Below are 23,387 nucleotides of genomic sequence, written 5' to 3' on the forward strand. Positions count from 1 at the left end.
TCACATTTGATGATATGAACTTCTGATAAATTATAAACATGGTGGATGGCAAAATGAAGAGGCGAGAGGGGGCCTCCATTTCAAGCATTAAAGACTGTCCCCTAAATGGTCTATTTGTTTGGAACATATACGGTGTCAATGTACTCTTGTCAAGCATTAGGCACATTAACACTGTTTTTAAGTGTCATTCACATTACGGATCCTACTGACATGAAATAACGTTACTGTCGATCATGTTTCAGTTTCTATGCAGTACAAATGGTGAGGTGTAAGTGTGGCAGGGTGTTATGATTTTTGTGTTGAAGGGTGAATGCAGAAGTGGGAACATTCCTGCTCACGTTTAGTGTTATCGCCTGGCTTTAGCTCACCCCTCCAAGACGCTCCTGTCACTAAAGCAACAGGACTAGGAAATGGTTTGAATACTATGCTGCTTTATCAAGTCTGACCTCCAAAACAGCCAGGCTGACATTTGGACTGAGATTGCTGGTGGACTTGGTTGAATTCAGCTCATAGACTGTAGTGAGGCTACTTTTATTAGGATTAGATTTTGAATGGTTTCTTGATGACCAGATAATGGGGGATTATTTTAGGAGGTCAATTTGACATTAAGTTTACATATGTGTAGTTTCTCCCTAATGTAATTCATTGGCATAAAAAAGCAGTTTCCTGTGCTGTGATTCAAAGGAGAAGACATACCGTAGTAGAATTTGGTTTAAATATAAATGTGCTTTTATGCCTGAGGAGTTGCACAGCAATTTATGTTCAATTAAATTAGTCATGTTGAAAATTATAATTAGTCTTGTTAAGTGAAAAGATTGCCCAATTCCATATAGTGATAAAGCATGTCACGATTATAGCTGCTAGACTAGTTTTATTTTATTAATAGGGAACGAATCAAGACATCTAAAAGTATGAAGCAATGTACTTCTGAAATCAGTATAACATGGCATGTGAAGCATAGTTATGCTCTCTGAAAGTAGTGGGGTCCCTGCTGTTAGTAATTCCAACTTCAGAATGCACACAAGCAATTTTTTGTATGTCAACTTCATCACAAACACCTTTGTGAGACACAATCACAAAATAAAATCAAATTGAACCAATGATGAGACACTTTCTTTGACATCTGATTTTTGCATTCCTTCACATGCATTGTTTTTTTTCAGAAGTGGGGAATGAAATTGACTCGTCTACAAAGATTTGATGTTTTTCAAAGCACCCAAAGTTAAAATGTTCCTTATCTTTAACTACACTGTAAAGGGGTTACCATGAATTTGACAGTAATTTACAGGCAGCTCGATTGCTAGTCAAATTCTGTATTTAATAGATTGGCTAGCTCCTTTGAACAGAACAGTGTCCTGACGAGAGGGCACATGTTCTACGCCAGGCGAAATCGCGCATCATTAGCTCATTGTCATGGATGTATCCAAATAAATGGCACTAGAAAACAGCTTAAACAAACGCAAATGCAGCTACTTTGCTGTTATTCTGGCTGCACTGTTTGACATGAACGTGTTAGCCATAGTTGGCTAGCTAGCAAGTAAGGGATAAGAGTGTTGCCAGCCAGCATGGCAACGGAACATTTGGAACAAACACGTGGGTCGTGTATCTGGCAACCTAACCGATAGAATGAACGACCAGACGGCTTGGCTAGCAACCATAGATTTGTGTCGGGACTAGGCCTATATTTTCACAGTGGGGTGACATAGTAGCCTATGAATACATTTATCAAAATAATGTTTTTTATTATATGGTAACCCGTTGTAGAAGAGCAATTTTACACTTTAGATTGTGCCAAACTATTTTTTTAGCACGGCTGTGCTGATCTATGGTACTTGGCGGACTGCAGCACAGCCGTGCTAAAAAAGTAGTTTAGTACACGCACTTGTGTACAATTGCTTTAGTATTCTGTGGAGTGGAATTACAGTACCAATCGAAATCTAACAATTTTAGGGCGGCAGGTAACCTAGTGGTTAGAGAGTTACGCTAGTAACCAACAAGGTGAAAAATCTGCCGATGTACCCTTGAGCAAGGCACTTAACCCTAATTTGCTCCAGGGGTGCCGTACTACTATGGCTGACCCTGTAAAGCAACACATTTTACTGTCATTTACAATATACTGCTGTAAAACGTTTCAGATACCTTTTTGTTTTACTATTGATAATACCTCAAATTACCCTATGAATAGCAGTTTTTCGTTACAGTGTAGTAGTTCTACTACAACTGTAAGTATCAAAAAGCAAACATTGATAATTAATAAAGAACTCCTCAACTTTTGGCTTTATGACTTGTGTCTTTTGCATATGATCTATTCAGGTAATTAACTACAGGGAGATACATAAAGGGCTGCTGCAATGCCAATGTGTTTTTTTTATCTCTCTGTGGAGAGGAAGACAGGAAGATACATGTTTCAACAATCCTCAAAGTACACACAAGGAAGAGAGATTGCACTGTCAAACTGGCCACATTTTTAAAGTTATACTTTGAAGACTGTGCGTGCATGAGCACATGCGTGTGTGCATGGGTGTGTGTGCATTTCTTATGATAATCTGTTTTAGTCTACAAGGCATGAAGCACTAAGGCAACTATTGCTGTGTATGTATTTCCAGAAGCAGACCATTGACTATTCACATGCAAGAATAAGGATAGAGTGATGAATTGAATATAATTGGTGTCTTTGTTCTCTCTGTCGCCATCACTTACCAAAGCCTACACACAGCTCCCAATTACTGTGTGTGTGTGTGCGTGCATGGGTGCATGCCTGCGTGCATGAGTGTGTAAGTAGTGAGAGTGCACCTACTTTCTATACCAGTGGTGGTCGGTGCCATTTAAGATTAGGGAGGACTTATTTCTAATACAACATATTCGATGACTGTCATTCATATTCCATTCACCCAACTCATTCTAACATCGATTGTCAAGCTGGTATAAATGATTCGGGAGACAGGCGCAGGAATGCGTAATATTTGTTTTTATTATGCTCCAAATTTCAGCGTGCCGTGTAAAGCCACGGGGACGAAGACCAAACAAACACGTAACAAAAACACAGGGTTGAAACCCAAACAAAAGAGAGAGGAGTACCTTGAATAAATAACACTAGTGCACAATGATTGTCACACGGGACGAGACCTGTAATCATCTGCGCAATCCACAACGGTACGAAAGCCCAAAACACACAGCACAGGTACTCACATGCACCAAAGGACATTGTAACAATAATCGACAGGACCATGGTGAACAAAGGGCACATATATACAAATACAATCAGTGGGAATAGGGGCCAGGTGTGCACAATGAAAGTTCCAGAGGGATCCGTGACAGTACCCCCCCCCCGTGACGCGCTGCACCAGCAGCACAACAACACCAGTCTCGAGGACGATCACAGGAATGCAGTGCAGGTCGATCAGGACCCGATGCAGCTGCTGAAGTTGCGTCGTCATCGTCGGACTGGCCAGTTGCCGCTGCCGAAGGTGCGGCGGCGTCGGATGGACCAGTAGCAGTGGCGTCGGACGGACCGGTTGTGGCGGCATCGGACGGGCCAGTTGTGGCTGATGAAGTTGCGTCGTCAGACAGACCCGTTGTGGCGTCGTCGGACGACCCAGTTGCAGCTGCCGAAGTTTCGGTGGCGCCGGACGGACCAGTCGCAGCGTCGTCAGACGGGCCATTCCCGCTGTCTCCCTCAATGGTCGATTATTCTGTCACGCTGGTATAAATGATTCAGGAGACAGGCGGCAGGAATGCATAATAGGGTTTTTTATTACGCCCCAAATTACGGTGTAACACACAGCACAGGTACTCACACGCACCAACGGACATAGTAACAATAATCAACAGCACCATGGTGAACAGAGGGCACATATATACAAATACAATCAGTGGGAATAGGGACCAGGTGTGCACAATGAAAGTTCAAGAGGGATCGGTGACATTGATAGGTTTAGGCTATTCCATGATACTCGAATTTGAACTATAGCCATCATGAGGTTGCTATAACCCAGCCTACAAATGAAAGCTTATAACGTAGGTGCACAGGTCGAGAGGACAAATTGGAGTAATCAAGATGACTGATGGTGACACGCTCTTGCTTCCATCTAGCTGATCTTGGTTGTAATCATTAGTCCAAACAGTTGCTAAACGTTGCATTTTGCAACTAAAATGAGAGTTTCTTTTAGAAAAAGTTACTGTAGGTCCATCCCGTTTTGTTCTGTTTCCCAAGCCTCTCTTTGGGTCAGTTTCTACCATAGAAGACTCAAACCAGTTTATCGGGAAAAAAATATATGAAATTCACTGAGTAAAATGGTCCTCCTCTGAGGAGCCTCCACTGTTCTATACTTATTCAGCTTGTGTCCACACACAGTGAGTTTGTTACATCCGTCATAAAGATTGGACCAAGGTGCAGCGTGGTAGGCGAACATTTTACTTTTATTTAAAATGAACACCGACAAAACAACAAAATACAAAACGAACGTAAAGTTCTGTAGGCTACACAGCAACTATACAAAAACAAGATCCCATAAACTAAGGTGGGGAAAGGGCTGCCTAAGTATGATCCCCAAAAAGAGACAACGATAGACAGCTGCCTCTGATTGGGAACCATACCTGGCAAACAAAGAAATAGAAAAACTAGAATGCCCACCCAAATCACACCCTGACCTAACCAAATAGAGAAATAAAAAGGCTCTCTTAGGTCAGGGCGTGACAGTACCCCCCTCCCCCAAAGGTGCGGACTCCGGCCGCAAAACCTGACTCTATAGGGGAGGGTCCGGGTGGGCATCTAGCCTCGGTGGTGGCTCCGGTGCGGGACGTAGACCCCGCTCCACTCGCGGATCCGCGATCTTCGGTGGCGACTCTGGTGCGGGGATCATCGCCGGAAGCTCCGGACCGTGGTTCGTCGCCGGAGAAACTGGACCGTGGATCGTCACCGGAAACTCTGGACCGTGGGTCGTCACCGGAGACTCCAGATCGTAGGTCGGCGCCGGAGACTCCGGACCGTAGGTCATCGCCGGGGACTCTGGACCGTAGATCGTCGCCGGGGACTCCGGACCATAGATTGCCACAGAAGGTTCCAGACTGGGAACCCCGCTGGAGGCTCCGGACTGGGAGCCGTCACTGGAGGCACCAGACTGCCGACCGTCGCTGGTTGCTCCGGACCGCCAACCGTCGCTGGAGGCTCCGGACCGCAGACCGTTGCTGTAGGCTCTGGACTGCAGACCGTCGCTGGAGGCTCCGGGCCATGGATCAAAACAGGAGGCTCCGGTCCATGGATCATCACAGGAGGCTCCGGTCCATGGATCATCACAGGAGGCTCCGGTCCATGGATCATCACTGGAGGCTCCGGTCCATGGATCATCACTGGAGGCTCCGGTCCATGGATCATCACTGGAGGCTCCGGGCCATGGATCATCACTGGAGGCTCCGGGCCATGGATCATCACTGGAGGCTCCGGGCCATGGATCATCACAGGAGGCTCCGGGCCATGGATCATCACAGGAGGCTCCGGGCCATGGATCATCACTGGAGGCTCCGGGCCATGGATCATCACTGGAGGCTCCGGGCCATGGATCATCACTGGAGGCTTCGGGCCATGGATCATCACTGGAGGCTTTGTACTGCGGAGGCGCACTGGAGGCCAGGTGCGTGGAGCCAGCACAGGGCGTACCAGGCTGGGGAGACGCACTGGAGGCCGGGTGCGTGGAGCAGGCACAGGTCGTACCGGGCTGGGGAGACGCACTGGAGGCCGGGTGCGCGGAGCTGGCACAGGATATAGTGGGCCGTGGAGGCGCACTGGAGGTCTGGAGCGTAGAGCTGGCACAACCCGTCCTGAGTGGATGCTCACTTTAGCCCGGCAAGTGCGGGACGCTGGCACAGGACGCACTGGGCTGTGAAGGCGCACTGGCGACACAGTGCGTAGAGCCGGCGCAGGATATCCGGGACCGAGGAAGCGTACTGGAGGTCTGGAGCGTAGAGCTGGCACAACGCGTCCTGAACAGATGACCACCTTCGCACGGCAAGTGCGGGGGGCTGGCACAGGACGCACTGGGCTGTGGAGGCGCACTGGAGACACGGTGCGTAGAACCAGCACACATTGTACCGGAACGGTGACACACACCTCAGGACGAGTGCGTGGAGGAGACACAGGACATACCGGACTGGGGAGGCGCACTGGAGGCCAGATGCGTGAAACTGGTGCATATGACACCGACTGGTGTCACGCTCCTCAGCACGCCCGCTCTGCAGCGCTCTCAACGCCAACACCTCTCTCCGGAATCTTTCATCGAGTTCCTCACTCGACTCCCTGACTGGCTCTGGTTCACCCCTCGGCTCTGCCGACCACTCCGTGTGCCCCCCCCCCCCAAAAACAAAATTTGGGCTGTCTTTTAGGACTTGCGTCCTGGTTTCGAACCCCGGAGTCGTCGTTGATCCTCCTTCGCTGCCTCCACCTGCTTCCATGGCAGGGTCTTGTCCCCTGCCATAACCTCCTCCCATGTCCATGATGTCCTCCACTCCCTTTTCTCCCGGGCCCAGGATCCCTGCTCCTTCTGGCCACACTCCTTGGTCCTTTGGTGGTGGGATCTTCTGTTACGTTCGTCGTAAAGATTGGACCAAGGTGCAGCGTGGTAGGCGAACATTTTACTTTTATTTAAAATGAACACCGACAAAACAACAAAATACAAAACGAACTTAAAGTTCTGCAGCCTACACATCAACTTTTCAAAAACAAGATCTCACAAACGAAGGTGGGAAAAAGTCTGCCTAAGTATGATCCCCAATCAGAGACAACGATAGACAGCTGCCTCTGATTGGGATCCATACCTGGCAAACAAAGAAATAGAAAAACTAGAATTCCCACCCAAATCACACCCTGACCTAACCAAATAGAGAAATAAAACGGCTCTCTAAGGTCAGGGCGTGACAAAGTTTGTGTATTCAGACAGTTAATCTCAGCCTGTGATATATTCCACTGATATATGTGGCCTTGCAGTGTGCAGTGATAGACTCACTCTTCAGTAAAAGATGAACAAATCCGGAGTAATAAAGCAAGCCACTACCCTCAATGAAACAGCAATGACCATCTAGCAGCTCTGGGGACCCATGGAGGTGTCCCCTGGGCTCTGCATGGCTACATCCAGAACCTTCTCTCTGTCTTGTATGTTTACCCACTAATCACAGCTCTGAGTCATTGGTCTGTCCACTAAATTAGTAGGCAATTAGACCAGTCATTCAGGGCTACAGACCCTCTACTGCACACATTTAGGTTTTTAATTGAAAAAAATATGCCATCCTATTTTCCGGAAGGTTTTCTGATAATGCATCAGTAATTTAAAAAATAACTTTTACCCTTCACAAACAGATTATTTTTGGTTGCCTCAGGGCAACGTGGTGCCATAAGGGTCCTAAAACACAAAGGAAAATCCGATATTTTCAGAACATTTATTAAGTGAAACATAGTAGAAACAAGCACTCTTTTTGTAAGAAAATGCAAGTTGGGCATAAACTAGTATTTCATTGCCTCTCAAACCTGATTCTGGGGTCCATTCTTCCTCGCTGTCACTGTCCTCAAGCTCACTGTCCTCACTATCAGAGGGTATGATCCCTACTGCTCGATTAGGCTCAAAACATTGACCAAGGCCATCATTTTACATCAAATGGCATGTCTTTCATTGAGCATGATATTACCCTGAAAAGTAGCCTAACTGGACATCGTTGCCCCAAGGCAACCAAAAAAGTAGCCTAACAGCAAAACAATTCCCCAAGGCAAAAAAAAATAAAAAATATATATATATATATATATATATATATATATATATATATATATTTTTTGTTTTGCTGTTTTGCTGTTTTGACTAAATAAGCATTTTTGATAGATTGTTTTATATATTTTTTATATATATATATATATATATATATATATATAAAAAATATATAAAACAATCTATCAAAAATGCTTATTTAGTGGTTCCTAGACAAGTGTTTTATTGTGAAGTTATCTATTTAAAAATGCAAAAGAATGAAATGTATCTTACCCTTTTCTCACACCATTCGCTCGGGTCACTCTGCTTCCTGAAATAATGTCCCTCCCCCAATTTATACATCATACCAACTTCTGCACCTCATTGGATTGTTTACAGACATGTCATCACATATTGTCATGTGTAGCATTTTTTTTATTATTTATATGGGCGGATGTCAGGGGCAAAAAGGTTTTCTCTTGCCTGAAGGCAATGATGTGCAGTAGAAGGTTAAGAAAACAGTGGGGCATAAAGGGCAATTTTTCCAGAATACCACCAGAAAGGAGATGAAGAAAAAAGATAGGAAGAAGAAAGAGAGAAAGACTGTGGCTAATATGGAGAGACATACTTAGCGTGACGGTATCTCTCATTAACCCTATCTGATTTTGCCTCTTCGTCATTCCTCTTATGGAGTGCTTCCCCAGACTTGAATAATTCAATGGGCTGCAGACATCAAGTGCACCTCTGCTGAAAGATTCATACACAGTGGATGGAGGAGCCATCAAATATGGAGGACCCTTTATTTGGGCTTTCTCCATTACAAACACTGTGCAATTAAAGGAAAGTGCTATGAATGGGAGTAATGAGGATTCTGCCAGGAGAGGGTGAGGGCGTGAACCATGCTTAATATAGACACCATGCACTGGCACCCAATTAAATAATGCAGTTGAACATATAATTTACCTCTCGGAGACAATTTACTTCTCAGCCTGAAGCATGTTTTAAGTTGAACCATTCAGCCAGCAATGGGGATATGTATCTACCTACAGGGATAGGTATCTACAATGTTCCCTTTCTTAGAATTGACTGCGTTTTGACAGAGCACTCTCCTTGGAGTCAAAATATGGCATCTTGGTTCATAGAGAGTTAATGTGTTTGTTCCGGTTCAGACTGGTAAATGATTGGGTGGAATCGATTTCTTTGTCTGACTTCCCCACCTGGAGGACTTGCATGTCTCGCATGAATTATTTGACAACAAGGCTCTGGTTGGACAACTCCTTCTAGCCCAGAGGAGAATACATGTTACACCTTCCTCCCCAAACCTAAAACTGGTATATGGGTGGTTATCCCTTTATCTGCATTTCATTTGAATTGCCCAATGTTCTAACATTCAGTAGTTAGCCTACACATTAAGCTTATAGGGGATCAAGTGATTGAACTCAAATAAACAGTGAAAATTAGAGTCGGCAGCGATATGGTTTTCGGACATGCTGTTAGTCAAATTGTTGATTGTTGATGTGTTTTCTCAGACTTCTAATAGATCACATGATCTCAGGGAAAGGACCTAAGCCTGTCTGACAGACAGATCCATCAACATGCAGTTGTCAGTTAAGCTTCTTGTTCATCTCTGTAACCTCACTGCAGGGCTCCAAAAGACAAAAACATCAGTCCTCCCCAAATAGAACAAAGCAAGCTAGGAAAGAAAAATAACCAGTCTTTTTACAGCGGAAAGGGGGAAGGATATTGATTCACCAGGTACAGTGTAAGAAACTGTGGACTTTTTGCAAGAAATCAGTCTCAAAGAAAAATATGGAAAAAACTGCAGGTACATAGTTACAGTAAAGATGAGATTAAGATTGTCCTAGACAATTCATGGGGTCATCCTCGTGTCTGGACAACATGATGTAGCCAAAGTGTTCAATTATGACTATGAATATAAGATATTGCAGGGGCGTTAATGACAGCTAGATATCCTAGAATCTCCCTTAATGGCAGCACTTAACCTGTGATTGCACAATCGTTCGACTGATTGGTGTGTTCTGGCAGCTGTAATTACCAAAGTGTCTTCAGCCAACGGAAGGGCAAAGAATGCAGGCTAGGGGCAGTCTCTGTCTCAATTAGTCTTCTCTGTTTTATCAGCCTCACTCCAAACACACTTCAATGGCACCGAGAAGGACGTCTGTCCCAGCAAAACACAGCTGGTGGGTATGTCCTGTCGTCCTTAAAACAGAACTGGAGAAATTCAGTGAGTCCCAGAGAAGATTAAAGCTGTCATTGAATTCTGGGAGATTCTTTGAAGTTGATATTGGGTATCTTGAATTGATGTTACACAAAGGATTATACAAGCCCTTTTATGCATAATACAGAGTAACATGATACTGTAACTAATGTACTTTTTGACAAACTGCACACTTTCTTATCAGGGTATTCCTAAATTGGGGGGGGGGGGGGTTGGACTATGGTCCAGAATAAGCTATGCATGATGGAAGCCTCTAAATTTCTCCAGGTAGAACCTTTTTGGATTCCATGTAAAACCCTCAGTGGAAAAGGTTCTACATGGAACCCCAAAAGGTTCTACCTGGAACCACAAGGGTTCTACCTGGAACCAAAAAGGGTTCTTCAAAGGCTTTCCCTATGTGACAGCCAAAATAACCATTTTAGGTTCTAGATAGCACCTTCTTTTCTAAGAGTGCACCTTGCATCAACCTTTAACAGAGTACAATATGTTAATGATGAAATTACAAGCCAATAAAAAAGATGCAAATTGACAAGCTCTTCTGTCTGTGCTATGGATATATGTCGATCATGAGAAAAGCATGGCGAGGCAGAAAAATGGCAGGGGAACGCAGTAGTATGCAGATGAGCTCGAGGGCCAGAGAGGTTCAGTAATTCTACAAGAATCTAACCTTGAGTTTGTAGCAGAGGTACGCATCAAATCAAACTGAATTGTGTGGCTAGTCTTAGTAGATAGTTCTCTACTGTATATGCACATACTGTGGAAAGCAAATAGTTTGAGGCATCGTTATGACATACACACACATGCGTGCACAACATGCACGCACACTTGCGCACACACACACACATAGACAGACACACACAACACACACACGCACACATATACATACCTCAGAGCTACTTCACAGCTGTGTTTTTCTGAGTGAGAACAGGGGAGGGAAAATCAGAAGCAGGTCTGTGTGCGCTCCCTGTCTACCTCATCGTGCATTACTTCTGCATGAGAAATATGCACTGTAGAAAAAAAAGAGGTTGAGACGCAGAACTACCAACATGGCATCACTGTGGTGTCAGAGATGAGAGGAGTACTGCAGTGAAGGAAAGTGGGTGGTGGTCTGGTGGATGAGGAGATTCCTTACTCATGGGTCAAGTCAAGACTACTGATGTTTCACATGCTGTCAACATAGCACCATTGGAGAACAGAGAAGGAGAATCTAATACAGAGTAGAGATAATGTACAGTAGTTGGATATTTTTATAATGGTACACTGCAGAAACACATAAAACTTAAAGGGTCAGTATTTGAAAATAGCGGCACAATTCCCAGTTCTGGGAGATGGTCACTTCTGGTCACTAACTCAGTTGGGAATGTTGCCTTTTGTGTTTGTCTGAGTATTTTTGTCCATTTGCAAATGATTTCCATTTCTTCCTCCTTCTAATCAGACTCAGGCTGTCTCAGGCAAGCCTTGAGAGACACAAAATGGACTGTCATCATGCTGATAAAGACAGGCATTTCAGCACTTACAGCTCTTTCAGAGCACTTTCAGACTCTTTGTAGTCAAATGTTTTGATTTCCACCAAGCAAATATGTCTCAGACAACCGCCAATACTTTTGAGTGAATATCTTTCAAAAAGTGTTATTGATGAAACAAGAATGTGTTCCCTCAAATGCTAATTGTCCTTAAACCCCACTCATCGGTGCCAAAGAATGTTTCACCATCACATGGTATCAGTTCTGATAGAAGCATACCTTTGATAACCAAAATGTACTCTGTATATTATATATTCAAAACTTTGCTTGTTGAAGGAGCCACTAATAATATTTGGACTGGCGATTATCTGTACTAATGAAGAGTTGAGACACTGTTTTACTTCCCCTGTAGAGTGCAACATAAGCTAATGCTAATTTCTTCCCAATTAAAGCACTTTCAGTTGCACCTGGTACTAAGAGTTCCAATCATGACATAGATTCTAACGAGGGAAGAAGAGCATCCCTTGAAATCAAGTACACCCAAAACAGCTAAGACTCAGTCACTGCATTACCAACCTTAAGCATGTGTGTATGATTGCCTGCTTTGACCCGACAAACTGATAGATGTTTGGTGGTACCTTTGAATCAAATTGATACATCTCTGCTGTACCTCAGATCGCATATCTGCAGATCGATTCAAATAGATACTGAACTCGGTGACATTCACACTGCCGTTACAGGCTGACAATGTTGATACCATCTGTCTCACACTGGTATATTCCAAGCGAGGTAGTAGCTAGACATATGTCCAATGTCCAAGGGTAAGCTGGGGGCAAGCGTTTTGCAGACCAAGGCATGTTTGCAGTAGATAATGGATTGGCCTGGAGCCCACGGATTTGACCAATCACCTGAGGCAATACACAGGGGTCAAATAAGTGGGGGTAGACAGAGAGGTGAGATCTTCAGGTTAAGTCATCAGAAGGGGAACCTGTTGACTTCACACATGAGCAAACCCTGAGCTGACTACAAGCATTATCATCACTCATCCCAACGTCTGTCTCCAATGCAGAGGGTTTTTCTTCCATTTTCCCTTCTATTGAGGAGATTTGCATGTCCATCTTTTACGAAGAAGTTGGTTTCAAATTCTGATAAATGACACCTATGCTGGGTTAAAAACAACGCAATTTGGGTAAATATTGGACAGAACACACGTTGGGTTATTTTGACTCAGCCAGTTGGGTCACAAACAACCCATTTTTTTCTTGAAGTTGGGTTGTTGTTGCTGGTTTATTAAGCTATGATCCAACAGGGCAGATCAGAAGACCGGAGGCGTGACTTAGTAGGTGTGTGGCTTTCAGATAGTTATTTTTGGCCACCTCTGAGAGTAAATGTAAATCCAGTTCTGTTGTATTGTCAGCACATGTTAAGATTCAGCACTAACACGTTTGTAGCTTTAATAAGGCTTACGCAAGAGTATGAGTTTCTTAAGTGCCTATGCATGTCCTAATGTTGGGATAGTTACCAATATGTTATAATAGTGTCATGAATTTTATATAAAGATAATTAATGTGCAAAAACAGAAGGAACATTTTTATTTTCAGCGTACCAACTTATCATGATGAACATGAATGACCGAAAATAACTTTCTGAAAGCCACGCCCCCAATAGCCCAATTCTTTGAATTAAGAAACATGGGTTAATTTAACCATCAGTTGGGTTTTTATTCACTTTCATGCTACAGTAGGTTGACCCAGCAGATCAGTCTTTAGAAGTGGTGACCTAATGGGGGCGTGCCTTTCAGATAGGTATTTTTGGCCATCCGTGACAGTAAATGTAATTCCTATTCATCATATTATGTTAGTACACTGCAAATTAAAATGCCCCTACAATATTTTACACATTATGTATTTTAATACGCAATCATTTACATTATTGTTTAAATATTCTAAAACCAATAACTATCCCAACTTTGGGATATACGTAATCACTTGAGAAACTCACCTTCTGCAAGTGTCATTAAGCTACAAAAGTGTCAGTGTTCAACTGTAACATATAGTGTATGGACAATACAACAGAACAGATTAACCGGAATAACATTTACTCTCACGGGTGTCCCAACTGGCTGGGTCAAAAATAACCCACTGTTTACCCAGCACTGGGTTGTTTTTAACCCAGCATTTTTTAGAGTGAACGTGCCAGCCTTACCAATCAAGTGGAACTGCGACCAGACAGGGATTGATCTTTTTTTTATTAGCACTTCTTTGTGTTCAGAGAGATTGGTGTAAATAATGTGTAGCTCGACCGTACGTTGGAAAGCAATTAAATCCAGTCACTGCAAAAGTGTTTCCCTGTCCATCATGGACAAGTGATTCCGTTCAGGCAATTTCGAGTTCCACAGTTATCCATTTGGTATTTGCAATGCTCCCAAACACACACTCCTGTAGCTCCCTTTCCTCCCCTTGTCCCACACCACACCTTTGTTCAAGGTGAGGAGAATACTCCTGCAGGGAAGGGTTTTAGTTCCGTGTTGGAAGAAGAATGGTGTTCTCAGTCTTAGTAATGTCATGTTACGGAATTCATACACTGAACATTAGCTACAACATGGACATCGCAGCCGACAATAGTGACATGTTGTCCCACATTCCACAGAAGGCAATGAATAAACCGAACCTAAAGCAATTGCATATCTTTGAGTGAGGGTTATAGAGAGAAAGACCTTTTGCATATTGCATGTCATGGTCCTTGAGTTATTTTAGGCCCATTGCTGTAGAATGAGGAAGGCAAGAGACAATGTATTATCGGCAGTCTATACTCATTACACTAATAGAGTGAAGTAATTTACTGTATCGAGGGATCTTGATGCGGTGTTGTGCACAGTGTCCAGTCACAGTGGGAAAAACAGGTGAGTGTTTGACTGAGCTTTTTCAGGCTGATTGTCACTATGACAGGCTGCCTTGGCAACAGTCAGAGTAGGGCGACTGTGGCAGAGGGGAAAATGAGCAGTGGCAGAGTTGTAAATTACACAGAAGTCAATTCTGGAGAATAGCTTAATGAACCCACAGGCAGACCTCTTCAAAACTCAAACGGTTCCCTTTTGAGAACCTTCTCTACCTTGGTACAATCCATTACACTGCCAGTCCTAGCACTTGCCCTGCGAAGTCTGTCATCCAACTCTCTCATCCTGTGAGGCTTTTACTTTGCATCAGTCTGTTATGCTGGTGAAGGTTATGAATTTCAGTCAACTCTTGGAGAACCAATATCATTATGGCCTTATTTCAGAGGCAGAGAAATTAGTTGGAGAGTATTTCTGTTAGGCTTATGACCAGGGGATATTGGGAACAGGGAACTAGGACATTGCATAGTGGGCTAGTCACTGAAATGGCTTAGGTCATTGTTAGAACTTTTGCTGTACCTATTCCCACAGCATTTAGTATTTCCCATACATAATCAGTTTGCGCCATGTTTGACGTCCAAGTTGTTATCTAATGTTCTCTTCATTGCAATGTCACTCAAGTGGTTGGACAGTTTAATGCAGGTTGTAAATAAAGTAAACAGCAACAGGAACAGTGGAGATAAAATCTATTAAGAGGCCCGTGCTGAAAAAAAGACCGGAACTCTAACAGTGATGAGGAGGCCGTGGTGAGGAAGAGGGCACATGTGATTACCCACGTGTGATTTATCGGAGATTGAGAGGCAATCTAACGGTTCAACGCTTATTTGTGGACTTTGTTAATTCCCTGTCCACAACGTCCATTTGGGTGTCAGAGTTGCCGGCCTAAATTACTGTTCGATGCTCATCATGACAGTAAAGTCATAAAAAATGAGTGTGCGTGTGTGTGTACCTGCACCAGCATTATTTTATTGCTTGCCAATAAATATCAAGGCTATAAGAGAAGGTAACTCACAGCAGTGTAATCAAGCTTAGAAACAAGTCAAACACATACTTTAACCTAGAGTCGATGTCCGCTCCCCCGCGGAAATGTACTTAGCATAATAAAGAAATACCCATAAAATCTGACTATTTAAACTAGAGATATCTGGGGTTTTTTGCATGGGCTGCATCTCAGTCCACCACATACGCTAATGGTGGCCTTCCGCATCTGGGGTGGAAGGTTGCCGAGCTACAGCGATGTTTGTCAGACCATGAGACATTCCGAAAATTGGTCTTCTCACGAAAATGCCTGAGCAGTTTGGCCTACAAAACTAATACGGCCACTCTATGGAAAGATGAGACAATCACGATGGTGTTCTCCATTTTGTTTTACGACCCCCCCGTCACGGGACTCTTCTGAAGTAGGTACCCGACGATCTGCAAACTTCTGTCTGTAGAGTCCGAACAGTTTGGGCTACAAACTAATATGACCCCGCTATGGAAAGGTGAGACTCTCAAAAACACATACATGTTTTGCTCTCCACAAGCCTCACAAGACTCGTCTGAAGATAGTCCGGTACTAGTTTAAAAAAATTATGGAAGTATACTTGTAAGCAGTGCCAAAGACAGGGGTTAAATATGGGTAAATGATCCCCACGCATAAACTCTTAAGGATTACAGGGGTTGCTGTGAATTTGACAGTAATTTACAGGCAGCGTGGTGGCAAGTAAAATATGCCAACTGCATTATAAATACTTTATCAATGGAAGTACTGTGTAATGACACACAGTACAATACAGTAAAATTTACTGAATTATACATTTAAAAAAGTAAATGCTACCATAATTGGAATGAATGGATGAATGAATGAAATTCATTAAGGGAGGGAGTTTGTATTTCACAGTATTTTACTGTAATTACAAGGGATTGTTGCAAGCATTTTTATGTTTTATGTCACTTGCACTTTTAGAGGCCTTAACAAAGGAATCCAAACTGGGCAAAACAGATCAAAAGGACATGGCAAAATGCTCAACCATTTGAGGTTTAAGCCTTGCTGTCCCTCCAATCTGTCCCCTACACATTTTAAATTTCCCGAACAGTCATTCTGATTTCCATGTAAAATAGCCTTCCAAGAGACTAAAATATCTCCCATAATATTTGTTTTGGATAGAAATGCAAAAAATGTGACAAAAGCAAACAAGCTTATATTCATGAGCTTGCCTTGACTGACAGCACTGTCAAAGGTGTTATCTTGTCAATGGAGAAATGCTCACTAACAGGGATATAAACACATTTGAGAGAAATAAGCTTTTTGTGCATATGGAACATTTCTGGGATCTTTTATTTCAGCTCATGAAACATGGATCAACACTTTACATGATGCTTTTATATTTTTGTTCAGGATATATTTGCAATGTAGAGTATCTATGGAGATATATAAACCACACCCCTCTGCAAACACGCCTTCTCCGATGTTGGTTACAAGGCGGTACTTATTTAAATTAGGTAAGTGAATATGATGTTACAATTGGAGTATTAAAATGAGAGTTAGGATGAAGGGGATGTCAACCTACCCTCTTAATAGTCCCGAATCCAAGTGTTAGACATGGGGGAGGGGACCAGCAACTAAATGATCAAACTTTATCAACGTAGAAGCAACAGTCATTTTTTATACTTTGGTCATCATACTTTGATCTAGTTTCCTACAAATATCATACATTTTCATGAAAAACATAATTTGACTGTTTATGACCATTCAATTGTTGGGGCATTATAACCACATATGAGTCAAATTGATACAACATTCTTACTCACGGGTGCAACAAATATAGCCTCTTCCAAGACACGCCTAAAAACGGGTTAATGAGCCAGAAACAACAATACCATGCACCCACTAATTAATGGTCAAAAGGTTTTTGGTGCTCCAAAGATATGGTACGGTACTGTATTCTGTGGGGTATAATTACAATACCATTTGAAATACTGCATTTTTCATACAATGCACTATAATTTACAGTATACTAAAGTTAAACGTTTCAGAGATTTTTACTGTTGATAATACCTACAATTACCGTATATATTACATATATTATAGTACACACACACAAACACACACACATTGCAGAAAGGTTTTCTTCTTGGATTAACCATATTTCCTTTGATTGTCTCCATTCTATGATACTTTAGATTTAACACTCACAGGACAGTAGATGATTTTGAAGTGTAGATGGAGTGTGTAATGGCTTACGCATATACTGTACTATCGCAAGTCAGAGAAAGCCATGAAGGAGTGGTGTTTATGTTCCTGAGTGGGCTGCTGAACAGCCACACTAGAGTGATCTCAGTCTCAGGTGTAATGGACGACTGACAGAGAATCTCTCCCCTGTAAATCACATGGCTGCTCTCTATTTAGCGGCTGACTGAACAGCTTCCTCCCTCGGCCAGGTACAAAACAAGCTAGTTTTGGAGAGAAACTTCACTCAATGGTCAGGGACAGTTTTATTGGTAGTATTTCACTTGGGCACATTGCATCTTATTGAAGGTTAGAAATAGTCACGCGTGTCAAATGGTGGGAAATATGCATGTTTAGCCATGAGATTCAGGTTGGAAATAATGCCATTTTACCTGTTTATAAACAGATCATGAAACCTTACAAAGGGTGAAGTATTAGTCAATTAGTGTACTGAAATGTAGCTATAAGTTATAATTAAGGAAATACATAAACTGAGAGGAGAGTGAAATGTGTAGCGTTGTGCAAATTCTGGGAGATAGAGATGTTTTATCAGACCACAGACCACACATTGTGTTTGTCTGAGCTTTGAGGAAAATGGGAAAATTTCAGCTGGTAAGTCACCTTGGTGGAAAATGAATGAAAACCTACATTTCTGGGACCTCACAACAATGCAACAGTGCATGTGTGCGTGTGTGCGTGCGTCAGTCAGTATCTGTGTTACCATGGTAACTAATCCTATTTACTGAGAATTGGACCCATTATTCAGGTATTTGGTCTCCTGTCTCAGGGACACTGAAGCAAGAGACCAGGACGATCATTGATTGTTTTCTCTGTTACTGAATATTGCACTTAATTCTGTTATTGTATTCCAAGGTCAATTCAATTATACAGCATGGTACTCTTTTAGACATTAACAACGGTGGCTGCAGTTTGCTTGTTTGCCACGGGGTAAATGCTTATGTGGTCCCCTATATCACAACAGGTGTCATTTTACTCACATTATTGGTTGTGCAAACCTTTACAACAACTGCTCCCCGGGCGCCGATGACGTGGATGTCGATTAAATACGGAAGACACATTTCGGTTGAATGCAGCCAGTTCTGCAACTGACTAGGTATCCCCTTTTTCCCTAGTAAAATGTCTCAATCAGTGCGATGAATGCTAGTCTGAGAAATTCCATTGAGATGCTGAAGACAGCCTTGAAGGAGATTAGTGAACTTCGTATAGCAGTGACAAGCATGGTGTTTTGCGCTCTAGGTGCAGGGCTGTCACATCGAGAAGCATTGAATGAAGTGCTGTTCAGCCCAAATCTGTGTATTGCAAGCCTATTCCTGTTGACACAAGGACTCTGTGCAACCCGATGATATCTTTATAACTGACAATGCTACAATGTTATGTAAGGGCCATGACAAGTTCACTTAAAATGGTTGTGAGGGCGGCATTCAGAACTCATACTTCATTTCAGGAGACATTTTGACGTCACAAAAAAAAAGAGATACTGTTATAAAAATAGACGTATCACTTCAAATAGTTGTGCAAAATGTATTCAAAACAAATTCGTGACTGATCACTAGTATGCTCAATATGTGATATAAACTTTTTGCAGTCGTATCACATGGTTTAGTTGTCTGTGGTGTTCATTATTGCTACTCTCACTTGACCATTGCACTAGCATAAAATAAACCAAAGTTGAACATGCTGTCTTCTCTCCATTCACATTAGATCAACTCTCAGCAAAGGGGTTGGGGTTGACTAGTGACTCTAAAGCCCTCTACTCCTTGTATCTGTCTGTGTCCCAGGAGGGCAACCGGAGGAGGATGACCGGTAAGATTCAGACCAGCAACGTGACCAACAAGAATGACCCGCGCTCCCTCAACTCCAGAGTCTTCATCGGCAACCTCAACACCGCCATCGTCAAGAAGACCGACATCGAGGTCATCTTCGCCAAGTATGGCAGGATCGTAGGCTGCTCTGTTCACAAGGGCTTCGCCTTCGTCCAGTACATCAGCGAGAGGAATGCTCGCGCCGCCGTGGCCGGAGAAAACGCACGTATCATCGCTGGACAGTCGCTCGGTGAGTTGCCATTTTGATTTTCCCTGGTTTTCCATGTGAGCATCAGATTTTCTTTCAGTGTTGAGTGAATTGATTTTACAGCTTTTAGCCATCATATAGCCAGGAAATGGCTTGGTAAACTAGGACATTTGGTTTCAAGTGCATTATGTAATGCCTGCATCTGTACTCATTGCCATTGAACACAGCAATAGTTTTATTATAGACTGTGCTATTTTAGAGTAATGGACTATATGTCCCTCATGGGGACCCATCATGCCTGAGACGTCTTTTAGGCTTGTTTAGATGCTCTCATGGTTCTTGAGGTTGAAGAGTATGTATGTCGTGCTGTTCTCAGGAAAGGGGACCTGCTGAATCCATTAGTTTAAGTAGTAGTGTATGTCAAAACAGTTAGAATGTGGCTCACTAAAGTATGTCAAGTTTCTTTAAGAGTTCCTGTGGCTAAAACCACTAAAGGAAAAGCACAGACCTGTTTTCTTTTTGGAAAAATTCCGGCAGTAGCTACCTCTTTGTTCACTCTGTTTCAAAATGTTTTCTTTCTACTGAATATGACCTTGGTTGACACACTGCAATGCTAGTTTCAGTTTTTTTTGCTGTGCCACGGTTTGCATTTAAAACCCTTTCTGTGACTCTAGAGCTATGGATTTTGTGTAGTTGATTCTCTAAACGGCAGCCATTTTGGTTCTCACTTTTAAAAATTTCTTCAGTGTGTTCCCTCAGGAGACATAAAGATAAATTACAGATGCGCTGCAGCAGTACACCGTCTAACTGAAATCCCTGACCTCTCTTGGGACCACTACTTTTAACAAGGAGGTGCTACAGATAACTTACCCTTTAAGTGCAGTCTCATTATCCAATTGACCTGCTTTCAGAAAAGTTGTTTTGTTTTTGCAATGCAAATCTGTGGCACAAAAAATCTGCTCTCTATACATAATGCAGAGTATAGCCAAGAGACCACTATTAAAACTAGCCCATTTGGTTAGATGTAATTGCATGCAAGGGCAGTGAGAGTGTGTCAAAGAGAGAGAAAAAGTAGAGGATAAAAAGGAGAGAAATTATGGTGTTGTGGAGAGAGGAAGCAAGAGAGGGAGTGAAAGAGAGAGAAAGCGAGACAGAGAGTGAGAGTGTGAGAGAGAGTGAGAGAGATGAAGTGGGAGAGAGAGATCCTCCCATGCCCCTTATATAATCTTCCACCAACACACAGGTCTGTTGGTTATTACATGAGTGATAGCTGGCTAGATGACTGATGATGGCTAATGCACTGAAAATGTCTTTCAGTATTTTAGGCCTCTCACTTGCAGTTTCCGTGTTAGCGTGAACTTGTGCATTCAGAATGTAAACAGAACAGACAGAACCATTGGCTAATGGAATCCAGTCAGGGAGATAGATACCATCGCCAAGCCTCTATTACGCCAAGCTCCCTCTTTCTCTCTCTGCAGTCATGGTGAGTGTCCTGGAGAGCCCTGCCGGATGTTACATATTTATACTGTCCGACATTGCTTTACGATAAGCAACTTGAATATAAATATTTATTTTCATAAAGCCACTCGCTTTGCGGTTTCCTGAAGACGCACACAACCTCAGGCTGTTTTCTATTTACAAACCCCATATCAGAATACAAATGTTGAAGCTATTCAGCGTTCAATACTCTTGTCACTAGCTCTACTTTGGTGATTCTGTCACTGAAGACCCATTAGTAGAGAAGGAGACAAAGATTAATCTCAGGCATACTGATGTGGGTTTATGGAACTACCTGAAATGCTGTGGTGTCCACCAAGGCAGTGTGTGGTTGTTTTTTGGGTGTTACATAAAGACCGACATTACTACATATTTCTGTTAACTTTCCCAAATTTCACAGGTTTTCCAGAAATCCCGGTTGGAAGATTCCCAGATTTCTTTCTTATTCCCTCCAGATTCTGGGAATCTTCTATCCGGGATTCCTAGTAAACCTGCACATTTTGTGTAAATTACAGGACATTTGGAACCCTAATGATGACCCGTTTTGTCACAAGGTTATCATGATACATTGCCTTCCAAATAATCTAAAAACTCCTTGAATACTTTTAACGTGACAGGTAATTTTCCATTAGATTTTTTTGCAGATGACACTGCATTTCTTGTGCTCTACTGCTCTCTGCTCTTTCTACCTACCTTATGAATGGTAGTGCACGGTATTTTCATCACTTCCCAAAGGTCATCGACATGATCACTCACAAATCATGTGGCAGAGTAATGTTTGAAAGCACATCCCCGATTGACAATTATGGATACTCATTCTCATTCTCCTGGACTGATATGTTTTATTAACATTGTGTAGAGTTGTGAATGTGCAGTACAATTATATATCGAGGACCGGCTCTCCCAAATGGACTACTGCTGAACCTGTTCTCCCTCTCCATAAATTCTCATTAAAGGAAATGGTGCTGTTAAGCCTGTCAGTTGCTTGTGGCCTAAACACCATGGTGAAAATAGTCATATAAGTGTGATGTGCCATTGTAAATCTTGCAAAAAGGAGAGAGTTGCAACCCACTACTAGTGTTACGGCATTGGAAGGTCAATTGTCATTGTCTAGCATTAGGGGTTATGACATTTGTCATGTCTTGCAGGCTATTTGATGCCTATTTTAAGAGCCACTCTACCCTTCTCCTTCTCATTCAGTTCATGTTGTTAGAGTAGTCCTCCCCTTTGGCTGATGGCTGTGTGGAAGTTTCCCGTTGGCACCATAACGACAGCTAACATTCATGCCACCATAACGCATTATCTGAGATGACAGTTCCCTTACCTCACCCTTCATTGGGCTGCCGTGGTTACGTCACTACAGAGACCGACTCGCAGCCCTGAGCCATCCCAGCATGCAGTGTACCTTTCCATGTGTCAGCACAGCGCAGTGTCCAAATCCACATATGCTCAACGAGAGGAACTCCAGGAGGTCCTGAGGACGACACAACACGCTTCAACCTACATTTCTGCCTGCAGCACTGCAACCTCAGAATAGAGAACGACCAGAGAAAATAAATGCTTTTGTCTTGGAGAGATGCTTACTGGACTCTTGCTGCAAGTAGACCTGAAAGGAAATTGAATTAGCATTCCATCTATAATTCATCAAAACATACGTCCTCATTTTATATTTATATCGATTTGTCGTACGTTTGAGATGGCAGATCTTGTGCTTCATGTCTTCCTTACTGAATCCATAAATTGACCAGTAGCATTCTCAGCTTAGTTTTCCCCTGTTTCTAGTGTTGTTTGTTACAAGACTTACTGCATTATGGAAGTTCTTGAGAGCTTAATTGAGATTGCACTGAACCTGTCAAGGTTATACCGTACAAAGGTATGTGAATATGGATGAATTTTGTATGATGCTGCCCAGCTTGCTGACCGGGTTGGAGTTGGTTTAGTTTTCCCTCTTGACTACTACAGCATCTTCCCTTACTGTAGGGTTTGGTCAATGGGCAGGAGGTTTTATAACGACTGTGAGTTCCATACACTGTAAAAACAAGTGTTTAGGATCTGTACACATAACTAAACACTTTTCTGTAACACTTTTTAAATGTGTCAAGTCATTTAGAATTTCAATAAAAATAGTGTGTGTTTAGACCTGTTTATTTGCATTTGGGTTTAAAAAATTAAACACTGGGGGTGTTGTTTTAACACTGTGGTGTTTACAGCTGTATTTGCATATTTCCCAGCATCCATTTCGAGTGAATGTGTGTGGTACCCACCCATGATTGTGTTAGTCAGTGAGAGACACATGGTTGTTGCATTCAATAATTTTTTATTTAAG

General features: G+C 42.7%; 1 protein-coding gene across 3 annotated transcripts in view; it reads left to right on the forward strand.

Moving 5' to 3' along the window:
• ralylb (RALY RNA binding protein like b) overlaps positions 1-23,387 on the forward strand; it is a 149,730-nt gene that overhangs the window by 37,844 nt on the left and 88,499 nt on the right. For all 3 annotated transcript variants that reach the window (XM_014180970.3, XM_014180969.3, XM_014180971.3), the window contains exon 2: positions 19,333-19,606. In XM_014180970.3, coding sequence (XP_014036445.1) covers positions 19,351-19,606 — 256 coding nt within the window. In that variant the 5' untranslated portion in view covers positions 19,333-19,350. The remainder of the gene's footprint in view (positions 1-19,332; positions 19,607-23,387) is intronic.

The sequence above is a fragment of the Salmo salar genome, chromosome 29 (assembly GCF_965601325.2).
Source record: "Salmo salar chromosome 29, fSalSal1, whole genome shotgun sequence".
Classification (NCBI taxonomy): Eukaryota; Metazoa; Chordata; class Actinopteri; order Salmoniformes; family Salmonidae; genus Salmo; species Salmo salar.